General features: G+C 43.0%; 4 protein-coding genes across 4 annotated transcripts; 1 reads left to right on the plus strand and 3 right to left on the minus strand.

Annotated features, from left to right (window-relative positions):
- Positions 1 to 78: 78 nt before the first annotated feature.
- On the minus strand, positions 79 to 2,429 carry dnaaf10 (dynein axonemal assembly factor 10). The gene is made up of 8 exons (XM_088385105.1): positions 2,139 to 2,429; positions 1,816 to 1,916; positions 1,612 to 1,742; positions 1,404 to 1,505; positions 1,165 to 1,280; positions 894 to 1,028; positions 598 to 695; positions 79 to 492 (listed from the first exon to the last, which is right to left on the minus strand). The coding sequence occupies exons 1-8, from the start codon at positions 2,322 to 2,324 to the stop codon at positions 285 to 287; spliced, it is 1,077 nt and encodes a 358-aa protein (XP_088241231.1). The 5' UTR covers positions 2,325 to 2,429; the 3' UTR covers positions 79 to 284.
- A 201-nt stretch (positions 2,430 to 2,630) lies between these two features.
- On the plus strand, positions 2,631 to 4,105 carry pno1 (partner of NOB1 homolog). The gene is made up of 7 exons (XM_088385106.1): positions 2,631 to 2,927; positions 3,001 to 3,147; positions 3,218 to 3,301; positions 3,378 to 3,438; positions 3,517 to 3,634; positions 3,727 to 3,797; positions 3,897 to 4,105. Exons 1-7 carry the CDS (start codon positions 2,739 to 2,741, stop codon positions 3,962 to 3,964), a joined length of 738 nt encoding a protein of 245 aa, XP_088241232.1. The 5' UTR covers positions 2,631 to 2,738; the 3' UTR covers positions 3,965 to 4,105.
- A 139-nt stretch (positions 4,106 to 4,244) lies between these two features.
- On the minus strand, positions 4,245 to 10,291 carry ppp3r1a (protein phosphatase 3, regulatory subunit B, alpha a). Its single transcript, XM_088385107.1, has 6 exons — positions 10,047 to 10,291; positions 7,546 to 7,585; positions 6,191 to 6,367; positions 6,023 to 6,082; positions 5,762 to 5,946; positions 4,245 to 5,607 (listed from the first exon to the last, which is right to left on the minus strand). Exons 1-6 carry the CDS (start codon positions 10,047 to 10,049, stop codon positions 5,560 to 5,562), a joined length of 513 nt encoding a protein of 170 aa, XP_088241233.1. The 5' UTR covers positions 10,050 to 10,291; the 3' UTR covers positions 4,245 to 5,559.
- Positions 10,292 to 10,787: 496 nt separating this feature from the next.
- cnrip1b (cannabinoid receptor interacting protein 1b) lies at positions 10,788 to 12,471 on the minus strand. Its single transcript, XM_088385087.1, has 3 exons — positions 12,127 to 12,471; positions 11,523 to 11,667; positions 10,788 to 11,443 (listed from the first exon to the last, which is right to left on the minus strand). The coding sequence occupies exons 1-3, from the start codon at positions 12,303 to 12,305 to the stop codon at positions 11,279 to 11,281; spliced, it is 489 nt and encodes a 162-aa protein (XP_088241213.1). The 5' UTR covers positions 12,306 to 12,471; the 3' UTR covers positions 10,788 to 11,278.
- Between the last annotated feature and the right edge of the window lie 129 nt (positions 12,472 to 12,600).

The raw sequence follows: 12,600 nt of genomic DNA on the forward strand, positions 1-12,600 counted from the left end.
GCCTGTATATTTTGGGCACCAGGTGGCAGTGTAATACCAAAAAGAATTACAAATGCACTCAATAAGCAGTTTCAACAGTTTTCCGAACTTAAAAGCATTTTAATTGTAAAAAACAAAATTCTTCACACAAATATTTGGACAAACAACCATACCATGTTATTTTTTTCATACATCCTAATAACAGGATTTTTTACTTTAGAGGCAACATTGTGGTTATTTTTCAACAAGTAAAAAGCCACATCCCATTGAAAAAGTTCCAGTTTGACTTCCCAGTGACTTTGTTTTCACACGGTGGTGAGTTTGGTGACGATGAGCACGCGCACCGTCTGGTCGAAGCCGGAGCAGACACACAGGCCCAGCTTGTCGGGGCTCCAATCCAGGCTGGCGATGGGCTGCGTGGACAGCGTGACGTTCTGAAGCAGGCTGACCGAGCCAGCCACGCCCACGCTGGTGCCGTCCGAATCCTTCTTGCTGCGCTGAGCGGGATACTCGCTAGTTGAGAAAGGGGGGATTTATTTTAAAAAGCCTGACTTAGAAGAAGACGCTTGGTGGGAAGGTTTCTAGGATAAATAAATACATTTGAAAATTCTGACTCACTATTTCCACAAATGAAGGTTGCCTGAGCCGCCAGCTGTGAGGAAGATTTCTCGGTTCTGAGGTAAATGTCTCACCTGCCAGATGGTTGATTTATGAGCCTAAAAAATCAATATTAAAAGAGGATCAAATTAATTCAATTAAAACTAGATTCTTCTAACGCTAGCAAACATCGCCTGCTGTCAATCATGGCGGCAACAAACCGCAGAGGAAGACACAAACACTTGCAGCTGTGAAAATGCTCCCCACATATCCCTTGGAAGCTCACAAATGGAAAAAAAAAAAAACATAAATACTACCTTCTCGGAAATGGAGGCGAAACCCTTGGTGCGGTGCTGAGTCCGCAAGTCAAACACGTGGAATTTCCCCTCCAACGAGGTGGCCACCATCTTGTTCATGTTTATGTCCTTCCTGTCGAACTCCACGGAGCACACCTGGTGAAAAATAAGAGGAAAAATGAGCGGCTATTCGTAGAAGCCCTGCTACCGATAGCAAAAATCTGCAAATAATTCAAGGATAAAATGATCAGTGATTAATACTCAGGATTTTCCACATGTGTCTGGTCCTCACCCCGTTCTTAATGTTGGTCTCCCAGCGTAGCGACATGTTACGCAGATCAAATAGTTTGATGTCGCCGTTGTCGTAGCCGGCGCACACGCAGCGGTCCTGATCGTTGAAGGCGTGGCCTGTGAGCACAATTCAGAAGGGCGTATGAATCATATCCTCAGGTGAGGAATAATGTAAGAAATAAAAAAATGTCTTGAAAATGAACTGGTAAAAGAACGAGTTGCCATGGCGATGCAACGAACCAAAAGCAACCGTCCAGCAGTCTCGCTTGGTGTCCCCTTCTACGGGCTGCATGTTGGCCACGGGCGAGTCACGCTGCCGAGGGTCCCACACTTTCACTGTACCTGTAAATGAGGAATATATATTGTTAAAAGAAGACTGTTTGCAATATTGTTTTTTTAAATAAAATAGAGTGGCCAAAATCAGAATTGCAGTAAAACAAAAATGTACCATCTCTGCTTCCAGTCACAATTTCTGGCGCACCGTCGCCGATATTGAGGCCGCCAACGGCATCGATGCAGTTGACAATCTCCTTGTGGGCCTTCACCGAGTACACCGGGATGTTGGGTTCCTCCAGATTCCTGTAGAATTGCTGCGTTAGCCACTTTAGAAAGCAAAATTAAAGGCCTCCGTCTGCACATACTTAGAGATTACCATATGTTGAGATTTCCGTCAAAGTCCCCAGTTGCTAAATGTCTTTGGCTAAGAGATGAAGCCCCGAATGTGCCGCACTTTATAGGCTTGGCTTTCTCTACCTGGAACACAAAGGAGACAATCTTAAGAACTAAAGGTCTCATTTATGGCATCTTCATCTGTGTGTGTGATTTGTTTTGAAAATTTGCCCCCTGATGGGTTTGAAGGTCTCCCGTTGCTATGGAGACGAGGCACCAACAAAAAAAAAACCTTTTCCCCAAAAGTCCTTGAACCGTGAGTTATCTCACGAATGTTTAAAAATATATATATATGACAATGTTTACCTCTTTGATGAGTTGAGCCTCTCCGTGCTGCATTTCGTACATTTGAATGACTCCCGTTCCTCTCGGGAAGTTCCCGAGACACACGAACTTGGAACTGCACGGGATCCATTTGCAGTCAAAAACGGTGTAGTTTAAACTCTTCTGGATGTGCGCGATGATTTGGGGCTTCGAAAGTGGCGTCGACATATCGTTTGGCCCACAATAAACGCCAAATGATGTTGAAATGTGAGAAAATTAAGCTAGTACATGATGCCAGAACCTTCCTTAAACTCCAGAAACGAAGCTACGTGCCTGAAACGAAAGACGTCACGACTGTTTAAAGATATGCCTGTATAAAAAACACTATTGTTTCAAATCAACATTTCCTATATTCTTCAAAAAATAACCTTGCTCATTCCTCCTATGATAAATTAACATGGGTATTATTGTAATGGTAGACATGGAAATAATCCCTATTTACATTTTACTTTTTGTTTTGTTCAGGCGAAATCGAGGTTGTCCTTTTAGGTCTTTCCTGTTGCACGAGGACATCATCATACTCCAAGCTCACGATTTAGCCTACTTTGTATTTAATCGAACTTTTTAAACGTGAATTTCACTATGGATCCGGCGACAAATGACGCAATGGAAGCTGGGGCGGTAGAAAAGCAGGATGACACTGACAGTTTTATCAAAGTTAAGTCTAAAAAGAGCCAAAAGAGGAAACGCGAGCCAACTGATATGGACACAGAGGGTCCAGGAGCAAGCAAGAGGCCACAGTTTCCACCTATATCTCAAGATAAATTAAGGGTATTAACGATCGTATTGTGTGTAAACTATTTAAAATATATAAGTGTGAATGTAAACGTTTGCATTTTTATAGGGAGCGGATCAGATGCGTAAAGTGGCTGTCCCAGCTCACCGTTACACACCTCTAAAGGAGAACTGGCTGAAGATCTTCACTCCCATCGTGGAGAACCTGCAGCTTCAAGTCAGATTCAACCTCAAAACGCGAAATGTGGAGATAAAAGTGAGTTTCTGACATTGCAGTAATTTCCAGGAGGAAATGACTGTCGTGATTTATTGTTTATATTTTACAGACTTGCAAAGAGACACAAGACATTGCGTCACTCACCAAAGCGGCAGATTTTGTGAAAGCCTTCATTTTGGGCTTCCAAGTTGAAGTAAGTGTATTACAAACAGTTTTTTTTTACAATAGAACTTCCTACAAATGGATATCTGTTTGTGGTCTCTTCCCAGGATGCCTTGGCCCTGGTCAGACTGGACGAGCTCTTTCTCGAATCCTTCGACATTACAGACGGTAAATATAACCTTTCACAATGTCGACCCCACTGATTGGAAAGGTCAAATTCTTTGTGGGGGGGTTCTGTTCTTGCAGTGAAGCCGCTGAAGGGCGATCATTTGTCCCGAGCCATTGGCAGGATCGCAGGCAAAGGAGGAAAAACCAAATTCACCATCGAAAACGTTACCAAGACTCGCATCGTTCTGGCCGACACGTCAGTTGATGAAAAATAAGCCACAATTGTTACACTGTTTCTGGAGTTATTTGTGTAGTGTTGATCATTGTCGTGATGATTTGTGTCCACAGCAAAGTCCACTTATTGGGCTCCTTTCAAAATATTAGGATGGCCCGGACAGCCATATGCAACCTCATCCTAGGTAAGTAGGAATTATTTTACATTTCAGTGTTGCTACTTTGAAAATGTAAAACACTCTGTGGTCTATTTAATTCATAAATAAAATCTTTATCCACAACAGGAAGTCCACCTTCAAAGGTCTACGGAAATATCCGGGTGGTCGCCAGCAGAGCTGCAGAAAGATTCTGAACCGGTCTTCTGTGTTGGGGTTGATAAGAGTTCATTTGAATTGAATCATCATGGACTTGACATCATATGAGGAATTGGAGATTGGTGGGGTGAATGTTTTTGTGTAAATTTTGTGTGTATATAAAAAAAATATGCAAATCATCAGTAGACTCACTCCATTTTGTGCAGATTGGTCATCTTGTGTGGAAATTAAAATGATTTTTTAAAATACAATGTCTGAAACTAAAGTTTGTTAAAGAAAAAAATGCTAATTTCAATATGTATTTCAAAAAAATACAACTCATTTTAACCATTCAGTTTATTTAAACAGTATTTCAAGTTCATATAGTTGTATCAAGTTTCCAACAGTCCCACAGCATAAATTGCAGCATGCAGAAAAACGGAAGAACAAAAAAATCTTAAATACTATATCATAATACAGTATATATTTGATATCCCCCACACGCACAAACTCAAGACGAAGCACTTCCAAACCAAAGCATAAAGGTGTCAAACTATACAGAGACAGAAGTGCGTTTAACAAATATATATATATACAAAATATTGAAGAAGAAAAAAAAAAAGCGTATGTGGCGATTAATATTATGACACGCATTGTACTGCAGTTAAGTTCATGTGGAGACCAACCATTTGGCAACATCCATTTTGTGTAGATTATTTCTATTCACATCAGCATCCATGTGTAAACAAGACTATTCGTTCCAAACGCGTTCATCTATACATGCACAAAAGAAAAACTCATTTCCACATCATGCAGATTCCAGTTTTGATTATTAATTCAAAGCAGCCCACCCACTTCTAGTTTATTTACTTGGAAATATTTTTGTCATCTCAGGCCTGTCTTAACAATAAACATGTCCTCAAATTTACATTGTATGAAAGATGTTCTATTTTTTGCAAAAATGTTTTAAGAGATTTACCCAAAACGCTAAAATTCTTATTCCAGCCCCATCCAGTGACAACAAAAGTGCTAAGTAGCTAACAAATGCTAAAAAAGGGTAAAATACTGTTCCAGGCATGTCTAGCCAAAAATGAAGCCGATCTGACAGATCCTTTTTTTGAATTTTTTTTTTTTTTAAAGGAAATTTTTTGCAGAGAAGACGATCTCACAGTTGTTCAAGTTTGTCTCACCAAAATCCTCATTTCTTAACTATTTTGAAAATACATTTTGAGTAATTGTGTGTGCGTGGATATGTTAGCTTGGCACTTCATACCCGACCATCTAGTTCTAAGTCAAGTGTGACTATCCATACTTTTCTCACGTATAAAATAGAAGAAAACAAAATAAATATGTAAAAAAAAAAAAAATGGAATTCCCTCCCTTCATCTTACAGTCACCTCCTCGTCCTTCAGTCTCTCTCTTCTCTTCTTTTTTTTTTCTTACCTTTTAGGCAGCCTCTGCCTTTCACTTAACACTTGAACGAGGCGCTTCGCTGTGGAAAAGCGACACGGAAATGTTCCGCTGGTGGACACTGAGGCGGGTTTTTCTTGATTTAGCCGAACAAGGCGGAGGAAGCGAGCGTCGAGGAGAACTCAGGAGGGCGGGGAAACTTGCACGAGCTGGAGAGAGGTCGAGAAGGGAGATGGTGGTGCGCTCACACATCCACCACCATCTTTTTGTGTATGTCCAGACCGCCCACCACCTGCAAAAGGAACGGAAATAGGTTCTAGTGAGTGGTTTAGAACTTTGCTCTGCACCACTTCTGGATGGTGTTCCACAGGGTTCAATTTTGGGGCCCCCGCTGTTTCGTATATTTGATCACTTCATCGTACAATCGTGAGAGAGTTCCGACTCACCGCGCAGAACTCCTCGAATGATATCCTGCCGTCGCCGTCTTTGTCAGCGTTGATGATGGTTTTGTCCACAATCTGCTGGAGCTGCGTGTCTTTTAGGTTGTTGCCCACCATCATCTTTAGTACCTGGAAAAGTTCTCCATTGGAGATGTAGCCATCCTTGTCCATGTCGTAGATCCGGAATGCGACTGCAAGGGTGGGGAAAAAAAACTCATAGAACATACTTTTCTTGTTCCAGGAATAGTCTGTCAAGAGTTAACTTACATCGAAGTTTTTGCTCCTTGTCGCCTTTGACACTGAACTGTGACACTCCCTCGATAAACTCTGTGACGGCAAAGGGTCAAAGTCAACAAAAGCTGACTTACTGTACGATAAGTCAGTATCGATATCTGAGTAGAGTACGCAAACGTCTCTACGGCGACGAGAAACCACCTTTAAAGTCCACTTCTCCGTTGCCGTCCGTGTCGAATATGTCGATGACCCTCTGCACGAGAGGGTTCTGCTGTAACTCGGGCAGCGACATGAACTCCTCCACGCTGAGTGAGCCCGAGTTGTCAAGGTCCAGTTTCTTGAAGCGCTTCCCCAGACGCTTGATCTCGTCGGGGTCGACTGAGATGGGAAAACGGGAGACGTTTTAGTGCTGATTTGGAAAGGATCTACAAGTCCCAATTCCTTGATAGAACTTGCAAGTAGGTCAAGGATATGGCTGGCGGCGTGCAGATGGCACATTGTGTTCTGGTCTGATTAGGGAGTCCAAATGACACATGTACATTCAGATTTTTGGGTGACAATCATTAAGTCAGCACTTAAGCATTCCCAAAAATGTCTTGCGAAGGTGAATGAAGCTAGTGGAAGACATCTGATGTCAATTTCCCCAACTAGAATCTATAACCACATTGTATTCTAGATTTGATCAACCTTCAAGAATTGTGAAACTGTCTAAACCACTATCCTACGCTCCAATGTTATTTATAGTTGAAAAACCTGACCCTCCATCTGACCCGAGGGAATCTCCCCCAGGGAAACCCCTTCGCAACAAGGAGGTCCAATCAGAAACTCCAGACAGGCTAATGATGCCTTCATGCTTCTGTCTCAAGCTCGAACGACATTTAAACGGGTATTTGTCGCTGTCTGACATTTTGAAACCGAAGCCCCTTGCTCGCTGACTATCTAAGCGACTTTTCCAACAGACCTCTACCGTCTCCCTATCCTGCGTGCTCGCTCCCGCCGCGATTTCGACATCGTATTAAAGGCACGCCAGAGGTGGAATGCCACCGGACACGCCCGGGTTATGAAATCCAAGACCCGAGGCTCCCTGCTCATATCTCTCTACGTCGCGAGCTCTGTCAAATAGAGGTCAAGTCTCCGGTGAGTTGGTAGAGACGCTGGTAGATCCTCCATGGGTTGAGTTCTGGGTCATTCGTTATAAAACCCCACCAACGCTTCTACCCCCTCCCTCGAGACTAATTCTAGCAAGGCCCACAGTCTCAACGAAGTATGGACCATCTTTTTGGGTTACTATGTTGACAAAAAATGTGACTATCCAAATGAAGTATTAAAACTTATTAATCATGCGCCATGGAGGTCATCCTCCTTGAGCCTCGTCTTCACGATATAGCCCGGCCTCGGCCCTAATTGAAACGGCACGTGACGGTGCGCCCGTTTTAGCGCTTCAATGTGCCAGCGACGACGAGCTGCGATAACGTGGCGGTGATTTCATCACGGAAATCGTGGAAGTCTGTCAATAGTCTGTTGGAAGTGCATCATTGAGTGGTGGCGATACTTACAATGCGTGCACATTTCCAAGGGGTAGCTGGCTTCATTTCCCTGAGGAGAGAAGAAACGAGAGCTTGTTGATATTCGAATCACATACGCAAAGTCGTGCCTTCTTCCAAAACATTTGCGGAAAATGTTACAAAATATGACTTTTGCTAATTATGCTCATAACGTCTGTTGTTTTTTGGCATATTGATACCATATTGATTAACGATACCAACCAAGCCAGCAATCGATTGTCTGTCGGGCAGCCTCCCACCAACCCCCCCCACGGAGCAATATATTTTCAAAATCAAGTCAGCATTCTTCCTCTTCTGTTACCACCGAGCTTCAACCCTGTTGCAAAACTGCTGCGAAACATGACACGTGATGATGCAATCACAGCCGACTAACCTACTCCCCCCCCCCCCCTTTTTTTCATTTGTCAGCTTCCAGGAATAGACAATGAGCAGCGTTTGCCAAGACAACCTTTTTACCTGAGACGGGATTTACGCTCTACGGTTCAAGTGACATTTTTTGGCTCTCGTGCGTTACAAATCGGATATGCAAAATAGCAAAAAAGGTGAATCTGATTTTACGAGTTACTCATTTATTTTCTGGTTGTTGTTGTTTTTTCAAGTCATCTTTAACGTGATTTTCCATAAATATACACTCAATCATATCGGATATGTGTCATTGAAACGTACAAGATTTTCTTTTAAATAAATCGAGCACTCAATCGGAATTGGCCACTAGGCCCTGCAATGTAAATCCAGCCTAAGAGAGGTTGTGGTATTTTAAGATCGGGAAAGAAACACGGGCGGAATTAGCCTTGAGATTACACGAGCTAACAGACGATCGACAGACGAGAATCTTGCGGCTCACTAAACAGACATCTAAGTCAAAATACAAAAAATTAGAATCGGTGATTCAACGAACCACCCGGGATACATCCACATGCAGAAACCCACTCCAATCCTCTTCAGATGGAATAAATTCAAGATGGATGGAGAAGGAGAGGCGGCATTGTGCGTCCTTATTCATAATGAATGTTTCATTCACAATCAATAAATGCTAACACTAGTTTAGCATATGTAAGAGTCTGGCTGGCAACCCAAATAAGCATAGCTAATTATAGACCTGCAAGGGGGGGGGGGGGGGGCATATTCCACTGTAACAAGTCAACCCACACATATAATCACAGTTTATATGACAAGATAAGACCTTGAATAAAACCTGAAAAGACACATTATAGCCGCCTTTTCCAGTCCGCCAAATACACCAACACCTCAATTGACAAGTTTTTCGGGATACGAGTTGTCGATCAGGTCGGCAACAACAGATATGATGGTGCCGGCCAACTTCACAACAAGCAGCAGTTTGGCTGAGAGTCAACAATTCTTCCAAAAGGAGGTCAAGGGCTTGCTTCAAGCTGCTGGCACTTGCAACTAAGGTTCTTTGCAAAACTAAATATATATTTTTTTGCACATCAGGTGCACGTCCTTCTACAACTTGAACAAGGAAGAAAGTCCGGGAAATGTGAAATATTTAGATAGATCTTATACTGTTTAAATAAAAAAAACAGCTGAAGGCCAGCGCTATAGAAAAAGTGTCCACTACCCACCAGTAGTGCTGCAAAGCGGTGCCAACACAACTGCAGCGATGTACTGAAAACTGAGTGGGCTGCGTGAATGTGCGAATGAAGCTCTTATCTCCTGTTCCATATTAGCTGCAGCAGCGTTTGATTGCTCTGCAGCAGAATATGGACTCTATAGGACATCCTAGGAGTTGTAGTCCATTATGTTGTTGTGATTTGTCAACTGTGAGTTTGGCAGTATGGTGGTTCGCTGGCTTTTGGTGCCACACAATGCTGCTGGGAGAACTTCAAACGTATTCATTGTGTTTGTGAGAAGATGCTCCCTGGGGGCACGAGGGAAACACCCTATTGAGTCTTGCTAACATGCATTTTTATGGACGGAGAAAATCTGCAGAGACACCATGCAAACTACACACGAAGGCAGGAGCCAAGATTTGAACCTCAAACCTCACAAGTGCATGGCAGAGGTGTTGACCACTAATCCAGATCATTTACATTTAATTGAAGACACAGTTTTGCAACACTGGATTATTGTTTATCTGGCTTTAACTACTTCCTTATGAAATGACAGTTGCAACAGTAAACACTGGGGGGGGGGCTAAATAAGACATTTGACACGACGTTCTTGAATACTTGTATCATGAAAACGATTTGACACAAAAAACGTTGGGAGGAAAAAAAAAAAAAAAAAACAAGACCACACTGACAAGGGATCAAGAGGCGCGAATGTGGGCCAAAGGCTTCAGGCTACTGACAGGCTAGCCCCCCCACCGCCGCCCTCTTCTGACAGGGACAGGACGATGAGCCACTGAAGTGGGCGAGAAAGGGAAGGTCCTCTAGGGAGAGGAGGGGGCGTCGTGACGTCGACTTTAAAAGCCAAATAAGCAATAAAATGGCGTATTTGAGCAAGAAAAAAAAGCGCGCCAGACAGCTTACCATGGTGCTGTTCGGTTGAGGAGACCCAGGCGATGTGAGGAAGACCGTGGAGGGAGCGTTCCAAACGCCGCCGCGGTATGTCCACTAAGCGGGGGAAGAGCCGATCACGTCTCGGGGTTTTATAGGCAACTTCGTGGGATCTCTTTCCAGTCTCGCTCTCCTCCTTTGCCGAAGCTCCAACTGCAGCGGTAAACCGGCTTGGGAGAGCCGCTAGGGGGAGGAGACTCGTTGTGATTGACAGCCAGGAACTTAGGGGCGGGGTTATGATGTTGCATTCATAAATATGGGATTTCCGAGTTATATTCGAATTGTGGCGGTTGAGGCTTTAAATCAACAAAGGTCGATAAATTGTTTTTTGTTTTGCTCTTTTCAAAACATTTTGTTTTATAGGCTATTTTTAACTGTAATTTTCATGATTTCTATAAATGTCTAAATACTTACCAGGTTGGTTACCCTTACAGTAATGAATTGTTTGAGCGCCCCTTGGTGGCGATATAACGTCACTGTGCAATCTAAAACCTGCACTGCACTATGCATACAGGTGGACTGCTTCTGTTGCACGTTTAATCCACTAACATACTTAAGTCACGCCATCATTAGACCAAAGTTTGTCTCACGCGTGCTCGTTAAATCCTCGCTGGACCTTCTAAACCACAGTTCAATTTTAAATGGCTTTAAAGATGAAGCAAAGCTGTGCAGAAAAGCACCTACACACAAACAAGCTCGCATGGCCTCTTCGACTCCACTTCAGTTCTTTGTGTTTTTTATTCTTGCATAGTTCAATTGCAAATTATAAATCACAAAAAAACAACAAAACGCATTTAAATGCATGTGTTTTGTACAAAAGATACATTATATTTGGACAAAAACACAAGATGGAACATAAAAAAATAGGATATAAAGATTTCACACACTTCATATTAGGTGTCATTACAAGAGGTAGAGAGAAAACAGACAATGCAAACTCTATCATATAATAATACAAAAACTGTCGACTCAGCAAAAATACAGGGTTCAAAACAGTGTAGAGAACATTCTGTTGAAACAAACCATTTCTTTCACAACCTCACTGGTAGAGCTTTTTTTTTTTTTTACCATTTATAAAAATAACACTCATGCTGTTGCCAAAGTCAACATTTCACAAACACCCACACAACAGTTTAAAATAGATGTTTACATTAAAAATCCAAATGTTTTCAATTTGATATTTCCAAGACAAACAAGTACGTGTGTCAAATAAAGGTCTCTTTGTTGACCCACATGAGTGTGCGCGTGTCGTTGGGTTTGCACTCGTACTCGATACTGTTGAAGCTGTTGCCCCACTGGCAGTGGTCCCGTTTGTTGTAGTTGTAGTATTTCACTTGCCACACCGTCTCAAATGTGCCCGCCTCGGTGAACTGTGACACACACACCAATTATTTTTTGAATGCATTTAAAATATGCCGACATCACTTCTGATTTTAAGTAAACGTGCACCTCTATGCTGATCTGAAGCGGCTGCCTCTCGCCGCTCTTGGTGTGCGCCACGCCCTCTGTGTCATACAGCCCAGTGTAGACCACTGACTGAGGGTCCTTGGATTGCCGCTCCAGGGCAAAGGTGACTCCCCCCAAGCTCATCGACCTGCAAGAAAAAGAAATGATGAAGCATTGATACATTGTTAGCAAAACGCTCCTCCTAGTAACAGACGCAGCTCTGCTTACCTTGTAGTGTTTTGGTCAGTTTAGGATTCAGCCCAGCTGATTATAATATGCTTCATTTTTATTTTTTATTTTAGCTGCCAAGTCAAGTGATTCATTCTACAGCTGTGCCCCAAATACCATCTGACATTTGCATCATGCCCTGTGTGTGACCTACTTTCACAAAACCTGGCTCCATGATTCATTTAAATATCTGCACTTTATCTTTTTTAGGCATAGAGTCATTAAGTAAAGGGAAAACACACAACATTAATCACGACATCAAGAAGACCACAGGAAAAAAAAACGTTTTGAGTCCTTGTCTGCCCTGTGCTAATGCCTGAACCTGATTTCAGGTCACCAGTCAGATAGAATCCCAAATCAGAAATGGAGGTCTACCTACGTGGCCTCTGCCGCTCCGGGTTTAACCACCACCTCGATTTTGTACTTGGAGCCGGTGAGCAGCTTGATGGTTCGGGTTTGCCCGAATCGGGCTCCGTCGGATTTGAAGTAGACGGCAGTGTTGTTAGGAAGCATCTTCAGCGAAATGCCGATTTTGACGAGCTGGGGAACGCCAGACATGTCCACACACTGGTCCAATTAAATCCGGGATGGTGTCCCTGGGACCATATGGGTCCGCTCGCAAAAGGGAAGTGTTGCGCGCGCAGCCTGAAATGGCACGGTGCTTTAATCCCAATCCAATGTTCAGAACGTGTCTGATGATAATCCCGAACACTGCTCTCTTCTCTCTCTCTCTCTCTCTCTCTCTCTCTCTCTCTCTCTCTCTCTCTCTCTCTCTCTCTCTCTCTCTCTCTCTCTCTCTCTCTCTCTCTCTTGCAGCCAAATAACAGTTATAAATAGAAACGTAAATGAAAAA

The sequence above is a fragment of the Syngnathus floridae genome, chromosome 9 (assembly GCF_059516105.1).
Source record: "Syngnathus floridae isolate MCC-2025c chromosome 9, RoL_Sflo_1.0, whole genome shotgun sequence".
Classification (NCBI taxonomy): Eukaryota; Metazoa; Chordata; class Actinopteri; order Syngnathiformes; family Syngnathidae; genus Syngnathus; species Syngnathus floridae.